Consider the following 26,623-nt stretch of genomic DNA (forward strand, 5'->3'; position numbering starts at 1 on the left):
AGAAACACAGTGTACAAGCTCACTCTAAAGGATTGTCTTACTTTTATACTTTTATCTTTCATCTTTGACTATGGACAGTATAAATAATTTCATCAAAGTGCAGATGCATTGTTCAAATTGGCAGTGACCTCCTGACCTCATACATATCCTGAATTTTAAAAGGAATTTATGAAGAAACCACAACAACTGAAAGACAAGAGACTAAAGGTTAATTTAAGGTTTAAAAAGACATTTAACGATAACTGTGCACATTTCATGCAAACACAATTAATCACTTTGGATAAAACACCTGCTATTTTGGTGAATATGTAAAACTAATATTTGAGTATACTTTGGAATATTACTTTTATTTCCTATTTTATCAGTAATCCACAATAACTACATTAGTATTTATTTAGGGAATAATCTGCATTAAATAAGATACACTTATTAAGTGTATGGTCATTAAATCATTCATTATTGATTTATCAACATGATGAGATGAATAAATAACCAGAAGCCATTTACTGACAGTGAGGGAAAGTTTAATAAAGTGCTTATCTAAAGACCATCAAAACATCTCAATAGTATGAACCTTTGAATTTCAACTTTAAACATCATAAATCAATTACTTGGAAGACATTTCAAACATAAGACTTTCATAAGCAGCGGCTGCAGTGATGCAGTCGCTGCATCGGACCGTTGTGGTAAAGAGGGAGCTGAGCCGAAAGGCAAAGCTCTCTATTTACCGGTCGGTCTACGTTCCTACCCTCACCTATGGTCATGAGCTTTGGGTAGTGACCGAAAGGGCAAGATCGCGGATACAAGCGGTCGAAATGAGTTTCCTCCGCCGTGTGGCTGGGCGCTCCCTTAGAGATAAGGTGAGGAGCTCGGCCACACGGAGGGAGCTCGGAGTAGAGCCGCTGCTCCTCCACGTCGAGAGGAGCCAGCTGAGGTGGCTCGGGCATCTGTTTCGGATGCCTCCTGGGCGCCTCCCTCGGGAGGTGTTTCAGGCATGTCCCACCGGGAAGAGGCCCCGGGGAAGACCCAGGACACGCTGGAGAGACTATGTCTCTCGGCTGGCCTGGGAACGCCTCGGGATCCCCCGGAGGAGTTAGAGGAAGTGTCTGGGGAGAAGGAAGTCTGGGAGTCCCTGCTCAGACTGCTGCCCCCGCGACCCGGCCCCGGATAAAGCGGCAGAAGATGGATGGATGGATGGATGGACTTTCATAAGAACAGGTAAAACTAATAGTTTTGTTTTTGTTGTGCTAATCATTGCTCAGTCCAATCACAAACATATTAATAACATTATCACAAAACCTGCAGAGTCAGCATTTCCCATGGGTAATTATTAAGCAGCTGCCTGACACCAACCCAGTCCAGTGACTACAATAAGGCACCAATAGCCTCAAGATCCTCTTTTGTGGCCTAATCTTCTCTTCCTTTAAAAGGTATTAAGTCACCTGCTAATGCTTAAACCTCCACGCTATCAGCAGTGCACAGGCGCCCACTCCCGCTGCCGTCAGAATATACCTGCTGTTCAGGCCGCGCGTCATCTTTCCAGAATCAGGCTGTTTTGGGTCAATAGACGTAGGAATATCATTAACGGAGCGGGAAGAAGGAGGCGGGACCGGTGCGATCTCTTGGGCTGGTTCACCGTTGACTTGAATGAGAGGCATTTGGACGTTGGCTTCGTCGGCCTCTGGTGACGGCGGCCGCCCTTGATTTAAAATCGAGGGATCTCCCGCCACTTGCCCGATGTATTCTCGAACGTTGTCCACGTCCAAACTCGGGGCAGTACAACAAGTCTCAACTTGTTTGTTGAGATTAATGCCGTTTTCCTGACAGGGTGATACAGCTTCACTCATCTCTAAGCGACCGCTGTCTCCTGAATATTCAGGGGTTGTAGGGCGAATAGTTGTGTTGTTTTGATCTGGAGGCTCAACACTGACAAGTACGCCAGGTTGACTAAAGAAAATGGCATCATCCTCTGATGCAGAGCCATGGTCTGCGACGCCGCCGTTCGCCATTTCAGCAGGAGGCCGAGGAGGAATTTCTATCCTCTGGAAAATTTTAAAAACCTGAAAGCAAAAGCAAAAATACTTTGTGATTCATTGATAGGGGAATCATGTGTCCTCTTGCGTATCTATTACAGCATTAAAGGAATAATAGAAGATTTTTGGCGAGCAATCTTATTTCCTCGTCGCGTGGACAGCCGAGTAGTTCTCCCACATGTCAATCATTCCCTGCATGCAACTGCACACCTGCAGGCTCGTTCCCAGGATAGCAGCACGTTTTCCTGGCTGCTGTAATGGCAGAAAATGGATCATGTCATTCTAATGTTGTTTTAGGCCATGACATGTCACGGAATTAATATCTTTGTTGTTCTCCTGTGTGCAGATGGGATAAGAATATGAGGTCCTGATTATACTGAATATCTACTGTCCGGCGCCTCTTAATCATCAATTAATGCGTCAGGACCGGATTCGGTGTGGAAATGGTCTTTGATTAAACCTCTGAAGAGATGGCTGGAACCGTCACAGACGTGATAGTCTGGTCTATCTCTTTTTGAGCTGATTTGGGTTGTGATTATGTTATGTTTGTTACCACCTATAAAAGGTGTACTTTGTAAATTGTAAAGTTAGGTAGGGACAGAACGAACTTGTCTTAGGGAGAGAGAGGGTGTTTATCCACTGTGCACGTGAATAAACTTCCACCTTTTGAGAGAGACCGAGAGACTCTGTTTCTGCTTCAAGTTATTGCCTGGTTACTCTTTACTTGATCATTGTTTACAGGAAACTGCCGTAACAATTTGGCGTCTTACGAACGACGGATCCTTCGGCGGCGGTCCATCTTTTCGGGGTTCGTGTGAAGCAGGGCTGGCATGCGTGGTTGATATGACGGTGTGTGTTTAGTGAGTTTCTTCAGCACAAAATGACGAAAGAGAAAGACGGTGTTCGAGCTGGATCAGACGGAGACGGAAATCTGCGGCGACAAAAGATACGATGCGATCCGTCGCACAAATAAACAAACGCAAGTGTAGCAGCGGGGGCACGAAGTTTGATGCTAGGCAGCCTCTTGGAAACAACAGGAGGGTGGGGGGTGCGTGTGGTGAGTGTGCGCATGTTCATTTTAAAAAAAGGACCATTTTCTATTATTCCTTTAAGTTACAACCCCTAATCACATCCCAAGTGCATCTGCGAGTTATAATATGAAGTATTATCATAGCCACATAATAACCTACAAGGAGACTTTAACAAAAATCCGTATTGTGTATATTTGTTCAAGCAATACAGGAAATCAATGTCAAGAAAATACAACATTATTTTTATCTTTTTTGTTAAATGTTGGTCAAAATTACAATATTGAGTGTATGGTCTAAAACTAAAACTACTTAAATTACATAAAAAGGGACATAAATGTGTACTGTAATTTTAAAAAAAAAGTAATAATAATAAAATAATAATGAGTCATTAACAGGATAATTTTAGCACATTTTTATCAATACATGAGCTTTACAAAACAAAAACAAATCTAGCACATGTTACCTGTGTGTTCTGAGGGTCAGGTTTCATCTCCAGGACTGGGAGCGCAGACCTGGACTTTTGGACTGGAGGTTTCTCTGGTGTTAGGATCAGAGTATCTAGGGTTGTCAGTGGAAATACACTTCGGCCGGGTGATGCCTCCACGGCAACAGCGTTTGTAGTGTCTTCCATAACAGCAGTGACTGGTTCAGTTTCAGATACAATGGGCTTGTTCACAGTATTAACGACTGGAGAAGGCTGGTCCTCCATAGAAGCTGCCAGCGTAGAGTCCTCAACCTCACTCGGCTCTACTTGAAGATCAGGAGCTTGTGGTGTCTCAGTATTTTCCTCTGCCGCTTGACGAACATTCATTGCTTCATTTGGGAGGTCCCGAGCTGTGAGGGGTTCTGGTTCCAGGTTTTCCTCAGGTTCATGATGGGAAAGGAAGTCCACTTGCTCGGGAGGGGGAGGCGCATTAGGTGAACCTCGAACCGAATCAGGGGAGGAAGAGGGAGTTGCAGGAGGCACCACAACGGCCTCAGTCTGGGGTTGAGGTTGTTCTGGTGGAGTGGTCAGCTATAATGAAAAAAAAAACTAAACTTGACAACAACAAAATAGCATCTCACTTCACTGCAACTAAACATACATTTTATACATTTACCTTGACGACAGGAGCTGCTGCTGCTGCTGCTGCTGGAGGAGAGCTCGGAGGTGCTGGTTTTTCCGTCTCCTGGATGGGCTGTGTGACAGGCCCGGGAACAGGCAGGTGTGGGGCACTTTTTGCTTCAGTTGATAGAAAAAAAATCAAAAAAAATATTTACAACAATATCACAGGCATAAAGTATCATTTGTACTACCATTTTAGACTGTTGGGAGCCACCTTTGTCTCCTCTATTAATAAACACATATTATTACAACTAGCCTTTTAGCGATCTCTCCCTATCAGTCCTCACTTGGTAATATAGAGCGCTAGTTAATGGACTTAGTAACTTACTGCCTCTCAGTGCGTCGTATTCGGCCCTGAGCTCCGCTGCTATTATCCGATGCTCACAAGCCTCTAAGGCAGCGATGAACTGCTCTGGCCAATCCTCCCTCCTCTTCAGGCAGTCCAGCAGGCGCGCCATGGCAACGCGGGGGCCACAGGTCTCTCTTTTGGCCTCAATGGTCTCCTGAAAGTGGACAATGTAGAGGTTTTGGTTTTTTCAAAAGTAGCAGATTAAGACTGTGATGAACATAAAATGTTTTCCATACAGAGTTGAAAGTTACATTAAGACACAAAAACAAAACTATATTAAAGGTGAACTATGTAAAGCTTGCTATTTACTAAACTAATATAAAATATTGGATACACAACATGAAATAGCTTGTATGTCCAAATGTGTTCATGTGTCAATGATCAATAGCGCAATAACTCACTCTGTCATAATCAGTTAGACATGGAAGATGGACAACAATTTCTCTTGGATTGACTGTTTCCACGATCCTTGGCATGTTTTTTCGCAAGTAGCCTCTGGAGAGCTTGTCGCTGGCATACGACATCTGAAGAAAGAGGAAACACATTTACTATGAAATAAAAACCTCACACAGAAATTAAACTAATTCTTAATTTTGTTGAGTGCAGCAATAAGTCCAAAACATGCACTGAGACAGGTTCAGTATTTGCCCTTCAGGTGAGACACAAAGGCCCTTGTGTTGAGGAAAGTCCTGTGCACATCATTTCCTGAAACAACTACTTCACCTTCTTTATACAGTACTTAAAAGTAAGGAATGAGAAGTAGTGTAAGTATTAATTGTATAAAAAGTCTCAGAATAATATAAACTTACATTATGTTGGATGGGCAAGTACAAAGACCAAGATCCTTTGCTTCCTGTCTAATTCGGATTCTGAAATGAATTACTTACCGTTTTCAAATATATGGAATCTATATGATAATTATACACTTATAATAAGTATTGTAAAACTGACATATTGATATATATGTATATATTAGTGTAAAAGTTCAACAACAAAAAACGTTGTTTCAAACTTAACATAAAATGAAATAATACAATTTACAAAGTGGAAGTAAAAATGAAAAAGCCCTTGGAAATCAAAAAGTATCCCGTAGATTTAATCAGTCAGAGATTTTTTAATCTTCATAGAAACTGAAAGTGAAACTGGTTGTATCAAAGACAAGTATCCAGCTTTAGTTTCAATTTAGAAAGAACTGGAGAAGCACTGAAATAAGCTCCAATATGTGTGCCTCCCAGCATTTTTAGGGTCCAATGACACAACTAGCATTATCTGTAGTGAACACAACTTAAACCTTCTTTTTGTTGACACACAAACACTGGAGGAGGAATCTGCTCGTAGCATGTGTGAATTGATTTTTGCAAACTGTCTCTTTGCCAGCTTTAATAATGACCTTTGCTGATGTGTGTTTGAGTTCAACTATTTCAATGTACCTGGAGGAAAAGGTCAAGAAGAAGAAGATACTGTCAGATCCATGCTGACCTTCTGCCAGGGTCAGGAACAGGTGTTAACAGAGGTTCACAATAACCTGTGTTTTTGACATGTTTCACAACTGTCTACAATCTGACCTATTTGTGCTGAGATGCCAGTCCACCAAACAACATCTATATATATACACACGTTTTTAATTCTTATCTGATAGCTTATTGTTTTTTGTATCCCAGAGTAGACTTAAATTGTCCCTCTTTTGACTTATTCATTGTTTTATGTTGCACCAATCACCAAGACAAGTTCCTATGTTTGTGAATTTTGTTCATTGACAATGACAATAAACCTTTTCTGATTCTGTTAAACTGTAAAAGTAAACTGTCAACAAGAATAATCTTCATAATCAGTATCTTCAGCACATGAGATGAACCTGTGAGATGTCGAAATGTTAGTCCAAGAGCCAGTGATTTTGGTGTTTGTTTATAGCCATCAGAAGCAAGATGGACTATGTATTATTGGCATGTGGACAGAAGTTGAGTTCAGTCTGGCCTGACACTTCTTGTAACACGCCCAATGTATGATCTTCTGATGTACCCACTATCCAGGCAAGGACAGTTATTACACGCGTATAATATAAAATTACAAAAAGTGAGCGAATAATATTTTGAAATGAAGCAATCTATAACTCACCTTTCGTGTTTAGGAGGTCAGTAATCCGTGCGATCTTAGCTATATCGAGAAAGCCAACATGATCATACTCCGCCACTTAGGAGCGGCGTATTTTCCGGCGTTTTTACAAAATAAAGCGGCACTTTTATACCCGGGCGCCGTGTATATTGGTTCCGCCATGCATATTGGCTTTCCATATCCATAGAGCTATTATTGTTGTTGTTGTTGTTGTTGTTGTTGTTGGCATCCAAGTGAGCTATTCCTGTTCCTGCCGTCTTGTCACACACATCTGCGTTGCGGTTTAGCCCACAGCCATAGTCCATTCTGGTTCTGACTCCTGATTGGCTAGTAGCGGGGTCTGTCAAAAGATACACCAATCAGAATGCGGTACAGGATAATAGGAAGGCAGATCGGAACTCGATATCTGGTTTACATCTGTCTCCAATCCCCTTTACAAATCCGCGCACAAGTCGTTTCCGTTTTATTTAGAAAAGTTTACCGGAAACGGGATTTACAAGCTAACTACAAACCTGACAAAAGGAGTACCATTTTTTTCAAAGTTTATAATGTGGTGAGATGATTCAGAACTTGTGTGAGATGGGTGTTTGATACACGTGTAAAAAGAACAGATAGCACCATCCTATAGTTGCTGCACTTCCCTGTTTGCCACAAGATGGCGCAGTTCTGTTAGGATTCTAGTCTACCAACCAAACTAAACCTGAAACAAATGTGTGTTAATACTTCAGAGTCGTATCATGTATGAATTCTGATTTATTTTCAGAGGAGGCATAAGGTGTCACGTTCCCAAAACATTTCTCTACATATCAGTGCATTATTTTCCAGGTCAGGTCACAATATAATGATTCTGGATAATAGACTATTGATCTACATTTAGACCATCCCAGTGTTAGTGGTTCAAAAGCTCCTTCTTTTGGTACACAAGGTCCTCCTTAAGTCTGTTTTTTGTTTAATTTTGAACCCATGTTTATCATGTTTATGTCCTCCTTTGGCTCCTTTGGGCTAGTTCTTGTACTTAAATCATGTTGTAAGCCTAGTCTTTGGTTTAACCCTAGTTTAGACCTGGAGTAGTCCTGCTGTAGACCTGATTTAGATCTGGTGGTACTTAGAATTTCTTATAGATGGTTCTGGGAGTGAATTTTTTTAGATCTACTGCTCTAACCCATTTTTGCTTGTGTCTTCTGTATAATTCTACATTGGAGTAAGAAATGTGTGAATTATTGTTACTTAAGCCACAATTCCAAGCTACAAGTGTGATGCACCGCGGGGAGCCTCAGTGGGAATCAGCAGTGCAAAGATCCCTCTGAATAATACTTAAAACAACCCAGAAGCCATCAAACCTTTCAGCAAGTAACCTTTTAATAAAACAACAAACTGCTGTGCCCTCTCAGTGCCGCTTTTAAGTTTGCGATGCAAGCTAATATCAACAGGAGCCAGAATAAAAGACAGAATAAACTTCCAAGGAGCTATAGTTGACAAAGCCACCAAAGGACTCACGCTAAGAGCAGTAATTCCATCAAGTTGCGCTTTTGCATTTCCTACCCAGCTAAAACCCTGATCGTCGGCCTCTTACTGTCCCCAACCTCCTCCAAGAAATGTCCTCACTGGGAGTGTGAATATATGACCTTGCACATTTACCCAGGAAGCTAACATAAGTTTTGACCTTTTTTTTTTTTATCCATAACGGCAATTCTCCCATTTCAACCTGCATTCGTCACAAAACCATAACTGACGATATTCTTCATAAATAGTCATGTGGTGAGGAACATCGAAGAAAAAAGCAACTGCAACAACAGCAGCTACAGAAGAAGAATAAAGTCTTAAGTCTAAGACGTAGAACTATAGTGGGTGGGGGTAATGTAACACTTGGATGCCAACCCCCATGAAACACCACAGAAGAAGATCTCGTGTTTTGAATTCTTGTGCTTTGAAGATAAGGGAATATAAGCAGAGACATACAACTACAGTAGGTGGCGGTAATGTAACACTGGAAGTCTGGAGGTAATGTAACACTGGAGGTCTGGAGGTAATGTAACACTTGAAGTCTGGAGGTGATGTAACACTTCAAGTCTGGAGGTAATGTAACACTTGAAGTCTGGAGGTAATGTAACACTGGAGGTCTGGAGGTAATGTAACACCTGAAGTCTGGAGGTAATGTAACACTTCAAGTCTGGAGGTAATGTAACACCTGAAGTCTGGAGGTAATGTAACACTTCAAGTCTGGAGGTAATGTAACACTGGAGGTAATGTAACACTTGAAGTCTGGAGGTAATGTAACACTGGAGGTAATGTAACACTTGAAGTCTGGAGGTGATGTAACACTTCAAGTCTGGAGGTAATGTAACACTTGAAGTCTGGAGGTAATGTAACACTGGAGGTAATGTAACACTTGAAGTCTGGAGGTAATGTAACACTTGAAGTCTGGAGGTAATGTAACACTGGAGGTAATGTAACACTTGAAGTCTGGAGGTAATGTAACACTGGAGGTAATGTAACACTTGAAGTCTGGAGGTAATGTTACACCTGAAGTCTGGAGGTAATGTAACACTGGAGGTAATGTAACACTTGAAGTCTGGAGGTAATGTAACACTTGAAGTCTGGAGGTAATGTAACACTTGAAGTCTGGAGGTAATGTAACACCTGAAGTCTGGAGGTAATGTAACACTTCAAGTCTGGAGGTAATGTAACACTTGAAGTCTGGAGGTAATGTAACACCTGAAGTCTGGAGGTAATGTAACACTTGAAGTCTGGAGGTAATGTAACACCTGAAGTCTGGAGGTAATGTAACACTTGAAGTCTGGAGGTAATGTAACACCTGAAGTCTGGAGGTAATGTAACACTTGAAGTCTGGAGGTAATGTAACACCTGAAGTCTGGAGGTAATGTAACACCTGAAGTCTGGAGGTAATGTAACACTTCAAGTCTGGAGGTAATGTAACACTTCAAGTCTGGAGGTAATGTAACACTTCAAGTCTGGAGGTAATGTAACACTTCAAGTCTGGAGGTAATGTAACACTTCAAGTCTGGAGGTAATGTAACACTTCAAGTCTGGAGGTAATGTAACACTTCAAGTCTGGAGGTAATGTAACACTTCAAGTCTGGAGGTAATGTAACACTGGAGGTCTGGAGGTAATGTAACACTTGGATACCAGCTGCCATAAAACACCAAAGAAGAAGAGTTATGATGAATACAATGCTAGAACTTTTGGTTAAATCACGCAACAAAACAAATTTCTAAAGAATCTTTATTTATTGGACCGTGAATGCAAATCATGCATGGAGCGCTTAAGAATTCACAAAAACAAACTGTATTTCTGTCATTGCTTTAGTGGATAATCATATGCTTGCCAGATTAAACACAGGTTTTATCTTACTTAAGCAATCCTTAAAAATAACAAAAATATCTTCCACAAAAGTAGATAGAAGCATATATTTTAATTTGTATACAATTTCTCAATGATTATATCTATATTCTTTGGATTAATTAGGAAAAAGGTTTTACAACTTTCTTAAAATAAACATATATAATCTCTTTGTACAAATAAATACAGAAACATAGTGTACAAGCTCACTCTAAAGGATTGTCTTACTTTTATACTTTTATCTTTAAAAGTATACAGAATTTCATCAAAGTGCAGATGCATTGTTCAAATTGGCAGTGACCTCCTGATCTCATACATATCCTGAATTTAAAGGAATTTATGAAGAAACCACGACAACAGAGACAAGAGACTAAAGGTTAATTTAAGGTTTAAAAAGGCATTTAACGATAACTGTGCACATTTCATGCAGACACAATTATCATATAGAGCATTCTAGAGCATACTCTAGAATATTACTTTTTATTTCCTATTTTATCAGTAATCCACAATAACTACATTAGTATTCATTTAGGGAATAATCTGCATTAAATAAGATACTTATTAAGTGTATTGTCATTAAATCATTCATTATTGATTTATCAACATGAGATGAATAAATAACCAGAAGCCATTTACTGGCAGTGAGGGAAAGTTTAATAAAGTGCTTATCTAAAGACCATCAAAACATCTCAATAGTATGAACCTTTGAATTTCAACTTTAAACATCATAAATCAATTACTTGGAAGACATTTCAAACATAAGACTTTCATAAGAACAGGTAAAACTAATAGTTTTGTTTTTGTTGTGCTAATCATTGCTCAGTCCAATCACAAACATATTAAAAACATTATCACAAAACCTGCAGAGTCAGCATTTCCCACGGGTAATTATTAAGCAGCTGCCTGACACCAACCCAGTCCAGTGACTACAATAAGGCACCAATAGCCTCAAGATCCTCTTTTGTGGCCTAATCTTCTCTTCCTTTAAAAGGTATTAAGTCACCTGCTAATGCTTAAACCTCCACGCTATCAGCAGTGCACAGGCGCCCACTCCCGCTGCCGTCAGAATATACCTGCTGTTCAGGCCGCGCGTCATCTTTCCAGAATCAGGCTGTTTTGGGTCAATAGACGTAGGAATATCATTAACGGAGCGGGAAGAAGGAGGCGGGACCGGTGCGATCTCTTGGGCTGGTTCACCGTTGACTTGAATGAGAGGCATTTGGACGTTGGCTTCGTCGGCCTCTGGTGAGGGCGGCCGCCCTTGATTTAAAATCGAGGGATCTCCCGCCACTTGCCCGATGTATTCTCGAACGTCGTCCACGTCCAAACTCGGGGCAGGACTTTCAGAAGTGGTTTGGGACATCACAGAGGGTGCTGGTATCTCTAGCTCTGCGGCTGGATCCTCACTGTTCTCCGTAAGTTGTGTTTGATTCCCTTCTATCACAATGTTTTCCAGGGCATCTTCAGCATCCAGTTTGGAGGCTGTAGATTCACAAATAACCCCAGCATCAGCGCTCAAAGACGGGTCAGAGAGCAAAGTAGAGGCTGCTATAGGTGGGTCAATGGTCATTTCTTTGGTTATTCCGTCACCGTCTTCTGTAAGTTGTGAATGGATTTCCTTGTTCCAAATGGAGGGTTCTTCTGCCACATGCCCAACATTTTCTTTGACGTCGTCTTCTTCACAAACCTCCTTGCCTTGTTTGGTGAGATTAATGCCGTTTTCCTGACAGGGTGATACAGCTACACTCATCTGTAAGCGATCGATGTCTCCAGAATATTCGGGGGTTGGAGGGCGAATAGTTGTATTGTTTTGATCTGGAGGCTCAACGCTGACAAGTACGCCAGGTTTACTGAAGAAAATGTCATCGTCCTCTGATGCAGAGCCATGGTCTGCGACGGCGCCGTTCGCCAGTTCAACAGGAGGCTGAGGAGGAACTTCTATCCTCTGGAACATTTCAAAAACCTGAAAGCAAAAGTAAAAAAGCATTGTGAAACATAGATGGGGAAATCATGTGTCCTCTGGTGTGTCTATTACAGTATTAAGTTAAAAAACCCTAATCGCAACCCAAATGCATCTGTGAGTATTATCATAGCCAATAACCTACAAAGAGACTTCAACAAAAATCTGTATTGTGTATATTTGTACAAGCAATACAGGAAATCAATGTCAGGAACTTTACAAAAAGAATACATATTTTCAAAGTTTAACATAATTATTGATATTTTTTTGTTAAAAGTTGGTCTAATGTAAGCACCAAAGTGAAGGAAACGACTGAGAATATAGATTAAACTAAATTTTGGTCACACTTTATTTTGTGTACTTACATGTACTTCATGAGGTCATCCAGTATAGCGTCTTACCAAACTTGTTTTATTTATATTTAGACACAGGTTTAGAGGTGGGAGATTTATACAAAAAAAAAAAAAAAAATCATAATTTTTTTTGAGCAATGCAAAATTACAATATTGAGTGTATGGTCTATAATTAAACTGCTTAAACTACATAAAAAGGGACATAAACGTGTACTGTAATCTTTTAAACAAGTGTATAAAGTAATAAGTCATTAACAAGCACATTTTAGTGCATTTTTATCAATATGGCTCAGCTCTACATGAGCTTTACTAAACAAAAACAAATCTAGCACATGTTACCTGTGTGTCCTGAGGGTCAGGTTTCATCTCCAGGACTGGGAGCGCAGACTTCCCCCCTAATGCGTGGGACTCTTGGACTGGAGGTTTCTCTGGTGTTAGGATATGACTATCTAGGGTTGTCAGTGGAGATACACTTCGATCAGGTGATGCCTCCACGGCAACAGGACTGTCCACGACAGTTGGAGTTAATGCGGCTTCTTCTACATCGTTTGTTGGCTTTGTAGTGTCTTCCATAACAGCAGTGACTGGTTCAGTTTCAGATACAATGGGCTCGTTCACAGTATTAACGACTGGAGAAGGCTGGTCCTCCATAGAAGCTGCCAGCGTAGAGTCCTCAACCTCACTCGGCTCTACTTGAAGATCAGGAGCTTGTGGTGTCTCAGTATTTTCCTCTGCCTCTTGACGAACATTCATTGCTTCATTTGGGAGGTCCCGAGCTGTGAGGGGTTCTGGTTCCAGGTTTTCCTCAGGTTCATGATGGGAAAGGAAGTCCACTTGCTCGGGAGGGGGAGATGGATTAGATGAACCTCGAACCGAATCAGGGGAGGAAGAGGGAGTCGCAGGAGGCACCACAACGGCCTCAGTCTGGGGTTGTGGTTGTTCTGGTGGAGTGGTCAGCTATAATGAAAAATCAGTCAAGCATATCACGTATAATCTACAGTTTTAATTTAAAGGACACATATTATGAATTATGCTCAGAACGTCTGCTTTAGCATCTACCAACTACTGGCTGCAGAGGGAATTACATAGGGGAGATAAACTAAGCTTGATATGACATGCTAATGGAGGCATGTCATCGCAATGAACCAAATTTTACGGAAGAAATGCTTCGAACGTGTCTGGAGAGGATTTATGGACTTAAAAACAGTACAGAAGGAGCTCTACATTTGACGTCACAAAACTGGGAAATCTAGAAATGTGTGTTTTCTGAGGACTGACTAAACAAGATTCACCAAACACACGTGAATGAAGATAAATACAACTCCAAGTATGTTTTTGATGACTAAATGGCTAAACTAAAACATATTTTGCATACTATGCGCTCTTTTAGGATGGCTGTATGTTTTCACCAATCTCTGGGCTAATTAATCAATCGTATCAGTTTCTCAGACTTCAGTGTGACTCATGCATTGCACAAAGAAAATAAGCTCATTGGCAGAGGTCCCTTATTCAATACAACCTGGGTTAGTGTTTGCACTACATTCTGCTCAAGAGTGTGTTCATACTTGCACATGCACCACATCCAAATTAGGACTAAACCCAGGACTAAGCATGGACAAGGCCAGGTCTGAACCAGAACTAAATCAAGTCTACATCAGAATTAAACTGGGCTCCTCAAGCGGGGACCAAACAAATACAAGTGTGATCGCACCCTAAAAGGACCAACAGATATGAAGTTAATTGCTTTTAATTCATCAGAGAGACAGGATTGGTCACTTAAAGTAGCATTGCTGTGCCATCTTGCAAGTATCACGTGTGTCCGCTCTCTGCCAAGCAACTCTAGAGGTCTTAATCCCGTCTTAACAAGCCACGTACATGAAACATCAACACAGTATTTGCTTTTTCCCCCCTCACTACATTTACGACTCATTAGAACCGTTTTTTAGTCATGGAACATTTTCTTCACACTACCTTCTTAATTTATACCAAATCACACATTATAGGGTGAAAAAAGTGGCGCATATAATATAGCAAATATAGTTCATGCCACTAAATTTTGCAACGATGATTGTTTTGCTTTCTTTTTTGGATTAGAAGTTGACTCAGGACACTCCAAAATAACAAACTACAACAAAATCTCACTGCAACTAAACATACATTGTATACATTCACCTTGACGACAGGAGGAGCTGCTGCTGCTGCTGCTGCTTCTGGAGGAGGAGAGCTCGGAGGTGCTGGTTTTTCCGTCTCCTGGATGAACTGCGTGACAGGTGGCTCAGATTGGACGTCCTGAGCAGGCTGAGCACTGGCTGCAGGCCCGGGAACAGGCAGGTGTGGGGCAGATGGCGCGGGATGGACATGTGCCGTGACTACATTAGCGGCTGGCGGTGCAGGAGGAGGGCTGGAATCTAGGACATAGTAAACACGGAGGTTATTTGCTAATGTATGCAAATCTATGCAGAAGCAATTTATTCTGTCACCATCAGCCGGTCATAGCACCAAGGCTATTACTATTACGCAATCAAAACTATTCATGAGGATTAAGTTGTATGGTGGGTTTATCCGCTGATATAAGATTACTGTAGTTTTATCATTACAAAATACACACGATTGATCACAAAACATAGATGGTAATGTATTTTGTCATTTGGCTACTACGAAGTGAAGTAATCATTCAACCCATAGCAGTTTACGATTCAGTTTTTAATTATAACTAGCAGTTTTCACAATAGAAACATAGAAAAATAGTTTATTCATCACATACAAGTGTTTTGCACAGGTTTATACTGAGACTATGGTGGCATAGTCAATTTTTTCAATATAAATTTTGGAGTATAAATGTCACTTATTGCCTCAGTTGATCAAAAAAGCACTCAAGATGAACTATAGTTATTTTTTTTTTACTTCTATTTACAACAATATCACAAGCATAAAGTATCATTTGCATTACCATTTTTTGCTCGGCTTGTTTTTAGACTGTTGGGAGCCACCTTTGTCTCCTCTATTAATAAACACTGCACATTTTATTACAACTAGCCTCGTAGCGATCTCTCCCCATCAGTGCTCACTTGGTAATATAGAGTGCTAGTTAATGGACTTAGTAGCTTACTGTTAATGCCTCTCAGTGCGTCGTATTCGTCCCTGATCTCCGCTGCTATTATCCGATGCTCACAAGCCTCTAAGGCAGCGATGAACTGCTCTGGCCAATCCTCCCTCCTCTTCAGGCAGTCCAGCAGGCGTACCATGGCATCAAAGCTGCCACAGGTCTCTCTTTTGGCCTCAATGGTCTCCTGAAAGTGGACAATGTAGAGGTTTTTGTTTTATTGTTTTTTCAAAAGTAGCACAAGACTGAATGAACATAAAATGCTTTCCATACAGAGTTGAAAGTTACATTAAGACACTAAAACAAAGCTACATTTAAGGTGAACTATGTAAAGCTTGCCATTTCCTAACCTATAATAAATATAAAATATTGGATACACAACATGAAATAGCTTGTATGTCCAAATGTGTTCATGTGTCAATGATCAATAGCTCAATAACTCACTCTGTCATGATCAGTCAGACATGGAAGATGGACAACAATTTCTCTTGGTCTGACTGTGGTCACGATCCTTGGCATGTTTTTTCGCAAGTAGCCTCTGGAGAGCTTGTCGCTGGCATACGACATCTGAAGAAAGAGGAAACACATTTACTATGAAATAAAAACCTCACACAGAAATTAAACTAATTCTTAATTTTGTTGAGTGCAGCAATAAGTCCAAAACATGCACTGAGACAGGTTCAGTATTTGCCCTTCAGGTGAGACACAAAGGCCCTTGTGTTGAGGAAAGTCCTGTGCACATCATTTCCTGAAACAACTACTTCACCTTCTTTATACAGTACTTAAAAGTAAGGAATGAGAAGTAGTGTAAGTATTAATTGTATAAAAAGTCTCAGAATAATATAAACTTACATACAATATCTTCTGCTTTAATGTATTGTTTTGCTGTAGCGACAAACTAAAAAGGATGGGCAAGTACAAAGACCAAGATCTTTTGCTTCTTTTTAATGAAATAAATTACTTACAGTTTTCAAATATATGTAATCTATATGATAATGATGATACACTTATAATAAGTATTGTAAAACTGACATACTGATATGTATTATTATTGGAAAAGTTCAACAACAAAAAACATTATTTCAAACTTAACATAACATTAACTAATAGTGAATGTAAAAATGAAAAATAGCCCTCGGAAATCAAAAAGTTACCTGCAGATTTCATCAGAGATTTTTTAATTTTTGCAGAAACTGAAAGTGAAACTGTTGTATCAAAGACCAGTATTCAGCTTTAGTTTCAATTCAGAAAGAACTGGAGAAGCACTGAAATAAGATCTAATGTGTGTGTCATGGACTGTGCAGCTGCAGCTTCGTCTTTCAGAATACGAAAAAAACAAAAAACAAACAGGAAGCGACATGACATTTCAAGGTTGAGAAATAAAGTGCAGTCACTGATTAAACGTCTCCACTTTGCATTTCATGATCTCAGCCAAAAACCTTCCAGAATATTTAGATTGACATTGAGATACAACTAGCATTATCTGTAGTGAACACAACTTAAACCTTCCTTCTGTTGACATACAAACACTGGATGAGTAATCTGTTGTCTTTTTCTAGTTGAGGGGAACGATATCACCAGATATTCTAGACACGGAAAGTTGTGCGTAAACGTGGGAGAGAGAAGAGGCACAGAACAGAAGGCAAAAGGAGCAAAGTCTCAAGTTAGCAGCCATTACATTATTACACAGGCAGATACAGACCTGGTGCAGAGTGCAAACTAATGAGTTATAATAAAGGCTGGAGAAAATTCATTGATTAAAGGGTTTACATTGACATAATAAAGGCAAGAGAGAATGAATTGATTAAAGGGTTTACATTGACATATACTGGTGTATTTATGCAGGGAACTCTACATTTCTTCTCTGAATTACATGTAATTTCCCCTAAAACCACTGTTAGTTTGTATGAGTTTTTGAGTTCTTGAGTTTTACAGACAGATCACAGCAGTTGAGAAAGAATATTGGTTAAAATAGGTTACCATGTCCATTATTTCTCTACTTTTACTATATTTCATTGAGTGCAAACTATGTCCAGGTAAAAGGAACAAGTCTTCGCAAGAAACAGGGGGCGTGGTACACTGAAAAATCACCTTGACACAGCCTGGTCAAAGGAATGACCTCTAAAATGTCCTCTTTTTAAAGATCACCTTGTTATTTCTTCATTAATGTTTCGATATACTTTTACAACCTTGCTTAACAGGTTTTACTGCAACCATAATCTCAAGGAAATTGACAATGGGAGTGAAGTAAGTAAAAGTGGGGGGGAAGCATGATTAAAATAAATGTGCGAATTAATTATACTATGCAACATATATTGATCATTCCATGCAAGAAAATGAAATGATTAAAAGCACATTGTTTACTTGAGTTAGCAACTAATTTCTTTAGACACGAGGACGTCTTCTCAGTCCTCATGTTCATCACACGCGAATATTATAAAATTACAAAAAGTGAGCGAATTGAATGTTGAAATGAAGCTATCTATAACTCACCTTTCGTGTTTAGAGCGTCAGTAATTCGTGCGATCCCGAGCTATTCCTGTTCCTGCCGTCTTGTCACACACATCTGCGCAGCGGTTTAGCCCACAGCCGTAGCCTAGTCTGGTTCAGGCTCTTGATTGGCTAGTAGCGTTGTCTGTCAAAAGATACACCAATCAGAATGCGGTACAGGATAAAAAGAGGAGGCACATGCTAATCTGTCCCGAAAGCGTCACCTTTGCTGCCCTCTGCGGTGGAAGGCAGATCGGATCTCGACTCCTGCTTTACATCTGTCTCTAATCCCCTTTACAAATCCGCGCACATGGACAGACATGACGAGAGGGAGAGATAACAGCATTACGCGGCACATACTTACGCATATAGGTATATAGAGGTTGTTTTCATGACTTACACTGACCACGACACTCAAGTTTGTAAAGTCGTTTCCGTTTCGACATTTTATTTCGAAATGTTAACCGGAAACGTGATTTACAATCTAACGACAAACCTGACAAAAGGAGTACCAATTTTTGCATATACAGTAATGTGGTACGATGATTCAAAACTTTAAAACTGTGTGAGATGGGTGTTTGATACACGTGTAAAAAGAACAGATAGCACCATCCTATAGTTGCTGCACTTCCCTGTTTGCCACAAGATGGCGCAGTTCTGTTAGGATTCTAGTCTACCAACCAAACTAAACCTGAAACAAATGTGTGTTAATACTTCAGAGTCGTATCATGTATGAATTCTGATTTATTTTCAGAGGAGGCATAAGGTGTCACGTTCCCAAAACATTTCTCTACATATCAGTGCATTATTTTCCAGGTCAGGTCACAATATAATGATTCTGGATAATAGACTATTGATCTACATTTAGACCATCCCAGTGTTAGTGGTTCAAAAGCTCCTTCTGGTGGTACACAAGTCTGTTTTTTGTTCTTGGAGTTACATTTTTGAGATCCACTGCTCTAACCCATTTTTATAATAATTTGAATGTAAAAGTATTATAACATTATTTTATAACATTTACCTGAGTGCAGACATTTGCTCCCATTCTGCTGTGGCTTCAATATAAGATTTTTATCTTTTCTGTGATTCATGTATAAATGTTGACCTCTGCGCTGTGCTACAACTTTCTGTGTACCTTCAAATTCCTAGAAGTCATAAATCATTCTATTCTATCGCACCGAATCACCAAAGCAAGTTCATATGTTTGTGAATTCTGTTCATTAGCAATGGCAATAAACCTTTTCTGATTCTGATTCTGATTCTGATTCAATGCAATATTCTCAGTTCACAAAGGTTTGTAGCAATGGCCTTCTCTTTCAAGATCCATAAAGTTCAACTAGGCAAATTTAGATGACCAGTCCATAACTAGAGTAATCAGATATCCCCATAATTGGATCTGATATTTTGTGTGTGTGAGGGCATGCAAGAGAAGAGAGATCATCACAAACACGTTGTATTGACGTGTTCATCAGGTTGTTGTTTTTTGAGCACCTTGTATATTTGGAAGACAAAATACAGAAATATTTTTAAAATAACTCTTTCATTTTTGTCTTTACTACACTGGTTTTCCCTTTTTGCTTCTACATCTCATATTGTTTTTCAGCTGTGTAGTGTTTACACATTGGTGGAAGAAGTACTCATATTTGTTACTTAATGAAAAGTACATGTATTTCACACAACTGTTTATGTGGCAAATGTTTTGGTAAAGAATTATGCAGATCTTTGGTCAGGTTTCTTCATATTTGCTGTGAATTTTATGTTGTTTTTTTTGCTTGCTCAAAACTTTTAGGCAGAAGATAAACATAAAACACAAACACCAAAAGTACAGTGCTTTTACTTTTGTACTTTGTTACTTTCCACTGCTGCATTTTCACATGAAGTCCAACAATGACCCAATGAATTGCCCTTTTAAAACTCACGAAAGATACCAGCTCATATTTGGTCATTCAAACAAACCGGGACTGACTTCTGATGGATGTTTTAAAACGACCCTCAAATGTCCCCACTTCAAAAACCCAACCTCAGCTTTAATATATTCAGGAATAGAGTAAATGTCACATCAGCCCATGAAACTGACCTACTGCCAGTTCATTGAAAAACACAATCAGTAGCTTCCTTAAAGCTACACTACGTCACTCACCTTTCTGGTGGTTTATCTTCAAAGAAATGTTTTTGCTTTGGCTTGAATGTTCCAGTTAGGCATTTATATATTCATGTACGAGTCTTTTATTACCCAGATATGTCTTGAAACGCATTCATTCTCCCTGTGAGTGGGCTTGTTGCTCCACAGATCTGACATGTACTTTGGCCTGGTTGTGCCACTTGCTTGTGTCCTGTGTATAATTCTACATTGGGGTAAGAAATGAGTGAATTATTGTTACTTAAGCATCAATTCCAAGCTACAAAAGGTGATGCACCGCGGGGAGCCTCAGTGGGGGTCGGCAGTGCAAAGACCCTCTGAATAATATTTAAAAACAACCCTGAAGCCATCAAACCTTTCACCAAGTAACCTTCTAATAACTCCATAAAAAACATTGTGGAACGTAAGTTTTCTATTTTATGGTGTGTAAAAAATGAAAAACTACAAACCTCCATGTCTATTCAATCGCTCCCTCCCACTTGCACTATATAAAACATTAATTATTTGCTTTTTTGCAGGCTGGGAGTCTGCCCTTTCACCAAGAGGAGTCATTCATCCTTTTGCGTGTGGCCTGATTTAAATGAACATAACGGTGCTGATGAGGATAATGATCCTTCCTGCGGCTCCAGCGGCGATGTATCCCTGGAACAGACAGGTTTTCAGCAGCCATTTTAAGTCAAGGGCCTCCAATCCACAGGTTGTCGTGGAAACGGAGGATCCTATATGGGACCAAGTTGATTTGAAAAGGCACTTGGTCTGTCGAAATGCATTATAAGATGAGACACGACGTGAGGACGTATGTGCCAGAGATTTGTGTTAGGGTTGACAATAATTCTATTGGAACTATTGTTTACCGGTAATTAAATAGAAGAACCTCTAGTAAACTGATTTGATTATAACTGGTATTCCGCTGTTTTTTTTTAAAATCTAAACTAAAGCAGGTGCAATCTTCCTTGCTTAAAGTGCATATGACAGGTTAGACTTTTCACTGAAACATAATAAACATGATTAGATTTCAGATTTTACTCAAATAGAAGGCATTTTTTAATTTTTTTTATTTATCTAGCTATCTATCTATCTATCTATCTACCTATTATGTTACTTTCTGGTTGGACATGAGCCGCAGATGTGACAGAGGTAGAGGTAATTTCACATGCACCTGTTACCTAGCAACCATATTGTAAACAACGGCCAAAATCCTGTACTTTTCTATGTTCATTTTTCAAGTTTCCTTCACAAACCGTAACTCGACTACTGCAAAACCATGATAACTATCGACCGCGTGTACAATCCCATTAAACACAGCTAGAAAAACATGAAAACCTGTGGGACGCACTTTGAAATCTGAAGATTGGTCCCTGAGCGCTGGAGAAGGGGGGAATAAATACATAAAAGTATACTGTATATAAACGATTCTGATAACATTTATTCATTATTGATTATTTTACCGGCCAGCCTGTAGGAACCCTTCTCTAGATGTTAATATCAAGTATGTCGGTTGGGAGTATCTCAAAGTCTCTAGTGTTTGTGGGTGCGTGTGTGGGTGTGTGTATTGTGTGAGTGTGTGGCTGTCTGGGTGAGTGTATTGTGTGGGTGTGTGTATTGTGTGTATTTCGCTGTTGTGGTGAGACAAAAGGATTTAACCAACTGTCTTGAAGTCTGTTGAAATTAGGACAGTATGAGATTGATTAGCATGGAACATTTGCTTTACAGAATACAAATACCAAATGTATTTCGTTACACTTTCACGTCGAGATGCATCATATTATATTGTAAAAATGTGACATAGAATTTAAACAGGTTTGTGTTTTTATAGTTAGTTTAGCATTTTTTCCAAATCATCAAATGCACCCATTGTAATAGCTACTTGTCTCGCTAATGCCACTTGCTTCTAAGCCTAACGTTCATATATACACACATTTTAGGAAAGTATCTGTAGTCCGAGTACCACCAAATGAAAGAGTTAGAATACAGTTACTCTTAAATTCTGTATACGTATTTATGCTATGCGTATTTAGTAACTTCCCAACACAGAATATCAAAAACAAGATGCATTTAGTCAATCAAACTACGCTACATTTGCACTGTGTTTAGGTTTGAAATCCTAGTCTTCACAATTTTTACAATTGTAGACTTCATTTGTGAGTGTCCTGCAAATCCAAAAGTCCCAGACTAAACTATGCTGTGCCCAAATGACTCCTGCATCACCACTCACAGCTGTAACGTGACTTGCCCTGGCCTCATTTCCTCAAGTCGAGCTTTTGGTTACCTGAGAAGACCTTTCACCTCTGCTCTCATTGAATGATGTTGAATGATGTTGAACACAAAAACAGGCTTTGTCAGCTTTCAGACTGCAGAAAGCTTTTTTATGCATCGCGGCTTTTGGGACAAATATTTGTGATGGCCTGCTTTTTAGCTTTGATGTAGCGTCAAAAAAGCACCTCGTTTGGCCCTGCTCCCTTTATCTTCTGCATTTCAAAAGACTGGACCAGCTTTTGAGTTTTTACACACTGCCTGTGGGGTAAGGACAGACGAGGAGTTGAAGGCATTGCTCTTGTTATTTTGAGTTTAAAATAAGTACAGAATTACACAGTGGACACTGGACACACGCTGTGAGGTATGTAGGCGACGGCTAAAAAGAAGCATTCATGGTAAGAAGGAGCCTGCTGTGAAGTGATTGTGAACCACCATGAAACTACTGCTATTTTAACCCAAAGTTCACACTTCAAGCTCAGTGCTGCAGCAGATTTTCACTGGTTTAATGCGTTAACAAGAAAACCAACTTCTTAATTTTAGTGTGAACAAGTCGTTTGTATCCTAGTGTTCACTGATACAAACAAAACAGAAGCATGAATGTATTTGTCATAGGTTTTATGTCAGATGTATTCCTGGATATTAGGATATCAGGATATTATTAATGTGTCATGTTTAAGTACATTATTTGGTATTCAAACCGGCTTTACAGTGTGCATGGAATTCATTCACTGCAGTGTCACGTTCCTTTTTTCCATTAGATTGTGTTTTTGGACTTACAAAAAACATGTTAGGGACATTAGTTTCCACACAGCAGCCTTTAAACTCTTAATATTTGAAATTTTGAAAAAACGAAAGAAAGGGAAACTCCTCTCCTCCTGAAGTGCAGTGGGCTTTGAAATGGGCGAAACATTCTTACAATTGTAAGACTGGGCCCCTGTCTTGGCCATAATATTTTTTATAAATTGAGAAATGTTTCAGATTTTATTGAATGTTCACCACAGCAAGTTATTTGGAATGTAGATAGAACAAAGTTTTTGTTTATGTGCATATACAATCTTCATATACGTGTAGCAGTGTCTGTCTATGCTTTACACTTGCACATGCTATTGACAGAGCTCATGCTGTTAGCTGTTTATTGACCATCACAGGCAGTACATTAGTCCTACTTTCACTGATGCACGTAAGGTTTTAATGATGAAATATCACCCAGCAGGAAGATGGCAATGTCAGAGGGATTTACAAATGATTGCAAATCTCATAAAGGTCACACTCCTGTGCAAATATCAGTGAAGTTTAATGTTGGCACCACATGTCATTTGATTATCTTCCTGTTATAACTAAAGATAAAGAAAGAAAATAAGACAAACTGCATGAAGGGAAACTACAAAACTATTATTGATACTTATAAAAACACCTGTAACTGAATAAATGAAAGACAGATACGTTCAAACCGCTCTGTCAAACCAGAGCCTTCTGAAAATGTGCTAGCACTCACGTATACTTAAAATTTTATAAGGCACAAAAAACATCAAATTTGTCATGCATTTATTCATGAATATTCTTCAACTTAACCTTAGTCATGTGTAGTTCTGAGGCTACAGCAGCAAACCTAATACTGTACACTGTAGACACAGAGCTGACACACACACACACACACCTACACACATACACACACACACACACACACACACACATACACACACACACACACATACACACACACACACACACACACACACATACACACACACACACACACACACATACACACACACACACACACACACATACACACACACACACACACACACACACACATACACACACAAAAAAACACAAACACACACACACACACACACACACACACACTCGCATTCATTCACCAGGGACATTCACAAATGACTCACACAAGTCTCTGGACGACGGGGGGAGGTCACAGAGAATCTACCGTGGCATTGGGCGGACGTGCAGATGCCCTCAAGGATAAAGTCCGGAGCCTTTCCTTATATAGAGGCCCCTCACTCTGCCACCGTGGAAACATATACTGCATATACTGATGACAAAAAGACTGTATTCCTAAAATTGACTTCAAACACTTTTTCATGAAGGTTTTGTTTTTTTAATTTTTTTTATTTACAGACAAGGGGACAAATACAAAAGAGAACATACTACAAAGATAATAAACAAAGCACAAAACATAACCGAATTGTCAATTTAAGTTTGTAAATGATGCTACACATTAACATTTTGTCTTAAATATGTCCTTAAGGGGGACCAACTATAGTAAATGAACATTAAAACACTTTTTACTTTGTTATAACTGTGTTTCCTCATCATTAGTTTGCTCAAAGAATGAAAACAATGATTATCCATTTGCTATACATTATTATAGTTCAAGTACCTAAAAAAGCACATCTTCTTTAACAAAATAGATAGACGATGTCAAGATAGATTAGCAATTGTACACACTACAGTACTTTCACAACAAAGTGTGTCTTGCGTGTACATTTGCCTCGTCAATCCAGATCTTTGGTGGTTTGTATACGGCCTTGCTCTACATAAACATCGTGCCACAAGATGTGTTGAAGATCTCTCGAAAAGCTATTTATTTTCATTTTTAAAACCAAAAATGATTCACCATTTGCACCTTTTAACAAATGAAAGTGATTAGATTCTGCACTGGTGAATGTATCTTTCCAGTGATGCTAAGTCGTGCTTTTGAGGCGACAGACAGTGATCATTTCATGGGAGTCAAATCAAGACTATCTCTCCCCTCCTCTCATAGGCCAGAACATGGCAATTACCCCTGATTATTGCATGCAGCGAGGCCAGCTCCCCCTGTGTGCGCCATTATATCTTTCCTCTAAATACCACCGGAGTCTTTTCCTGGCTGCAATCACGCGGCGCTGTAGACTTTTATTTGTTCGAAGAGTTTTTAAAAAAGGCTTTGGGTCCGTGTGTATTTGCGATTCGGGACGGCGCACATCTTCATAACCCCATACTGTCGTCTCTTAGCAACACAGGAAGGTGACAGCATTCAAGTGGGCACCTCTCCACTACCTCTCCAACCTCCAGAAGCTACCACGCACTTAAAGTCCGTAAACAAGATGTGGAAAGGTCCTGGCGATATTTGCAAATGGAGCTGCAATTTAAATTATACGCATAGCATTAAGCGAAAGTGTTTGTACACGGCTCAAAGTTCAGCACAATATGGCATTTAATGAAAATCTTCCGCGGATTTCAGAGTGATGAAAGTCTAGCAGCGTTGCCATAGCAATGAACAATACAAAACAAAATATTGCATCTTTTCAATGGTCAAAAGTCTGCTAATATCACCTATAAAGAGGAAGTGGAAAAAACTACATTTTCCAATCTGCTCTGAAGCATATTTTATTATTTCACAAAATCCATTTAATTCATAGATTTATATGGCACGTTGTAATTTCATTTCCTGTTTTCTTAAAATGCATTTTTCCCTCTTGAAGACATAAAGTTCACAACTTAAAGTATAGTGCCTACACACACCAAACCTAACAATCTTGAACATAAGATTTGGACAGAACTTACAGAAGGGTTTGTTGATATATAATTTCAAGCCAAGAGTCTAAAAAATGAAACCAAATCAGTTCCATCTAGTTTACTCATAAAACTAAATAAGAGTGGCTCAAACAGTCCATGTCCAGGGTGATAGTTTGAAAAACATATACTGTATAACTTGGCCAGGTGGTGACCCCTGCTGTCTCCATGGATAAGTTAATGCCATCGTGGAACATGAAAGGCAGAGCAAATACATCCCCAGGGACAAGCAGCATGTGGCGAAACGCTCCTCCCAAAAGGTTACATAGTGCACCTTTAACAGTATGGGCCATCTCATTCTACTTTGCCATACATTTTGGTTTAACATAGACCGATTTTTTTGTCAAAACTAATCCATTTAGGTTCTTAGTGAACCTTTGTCATTTGTTTAACTTTGCTCAGATGAGGATGGTGCGTGTAAGAGCACTTCTCACTTTAAATAGGCTTCTTCCAACGACGCATCAAAATCCATCTCACTCAGAACATGAGACGTAGGCTGGATATGAAGTGCTCGTGCGGCTCCATAAGAGTTCCTTCTACTTGTGACGTCTTCCTTCACATTTGGGCTGCTGCCTGGAGCCATAGCACTAAAATGACGTGAGTGCCTGACTGGCGCTAAATGGCAGCACTTGAAATAGCCCACCTGCCAGTCTGCGCTCCCATTTGCGCGCGCTCTCCCCGCCACGTCAGCCACGCGCTCGAGAGGCATTTCAGCACCAGGACAGCTCCCACTCATCTCTCCAACGCGAACCCC

General features: G+C 39.7%; 2 protein-coding genes across 2 annotated transcripts; both read right to left on the reverse strand.

Annotated features, from left to right (window-relative positions):
- Positions 1-1,418: 1,418 nt before the first annotated feature.
- Positions 1,419-5,082, reverse strand: LOC140370361 (uncharacterized). The gene is made up of 5 exons (XM_072457486.1): positions 4,920-5,082; positions 4,498-4,672; positions 4,165-4,286; positions 3,528-4,079; positions 1,419-2,060 (listed from the first exon to the last, which is right to left on the reverse strand). The coding sequence occupies exons 1-5, from the start codon at positions 5,061-5,063 to the stop codon at positions 1,446-1,448; spliced, it is 1,608 nt and encodes a 535-aa protein (XP_072313587.1). The 5' UTR covers positions 5,064-5,082; the 3' UTR covers positions 1,419-1,445.
- A 5,540-nt stretch (positions 5,083-10,622) lies between these two features.
- LOC140370360 (uncharacterized) lies at positions 10,623-17,998 on the reverse strand. Its single transcript, XM_072457484.1, has 6 exons — positions 17,901-17,998; positions 15,852-15,974; positions 15,414-15,594; positions 14,477-14,712; positions 12,644-13,261; positions 10,623-11,954 (listed from the first exon to the last, which is right to left on the reverse strand). Exons 2-6 carry the CDS (start codon positions 15,972-15,974, stop codon positions 10,998-11,000), a joined length of 2,115 nt encoding a protein of 704 aa, XP_072313585.1. The 5' UTR covers positions 17,901-17,998; the 3' UTR covers positions 10,623-10,997.
- Between the last annotated feature and the right edge of the window lie 8,625 nt (positions 17,999-26,623).

The sequence above is a fragment of the Eucyclogobius newberryi genome, unplaced genomic scaffold (genome assembly GCF_026437365.1).
Source record: "Eucyclogobius newberryi isolate DKJ021-1_F unplaced genomic scaffold, fEucNew1.0.hap1 SCAF_21, whole genome shotgun sequence".
NCBI lineage: Eukaryota > Metazoa > Chordata > Actinopteri > Gobiiformes > Gobiidae > Eucyclogobius > Eucyclogobius newberryi.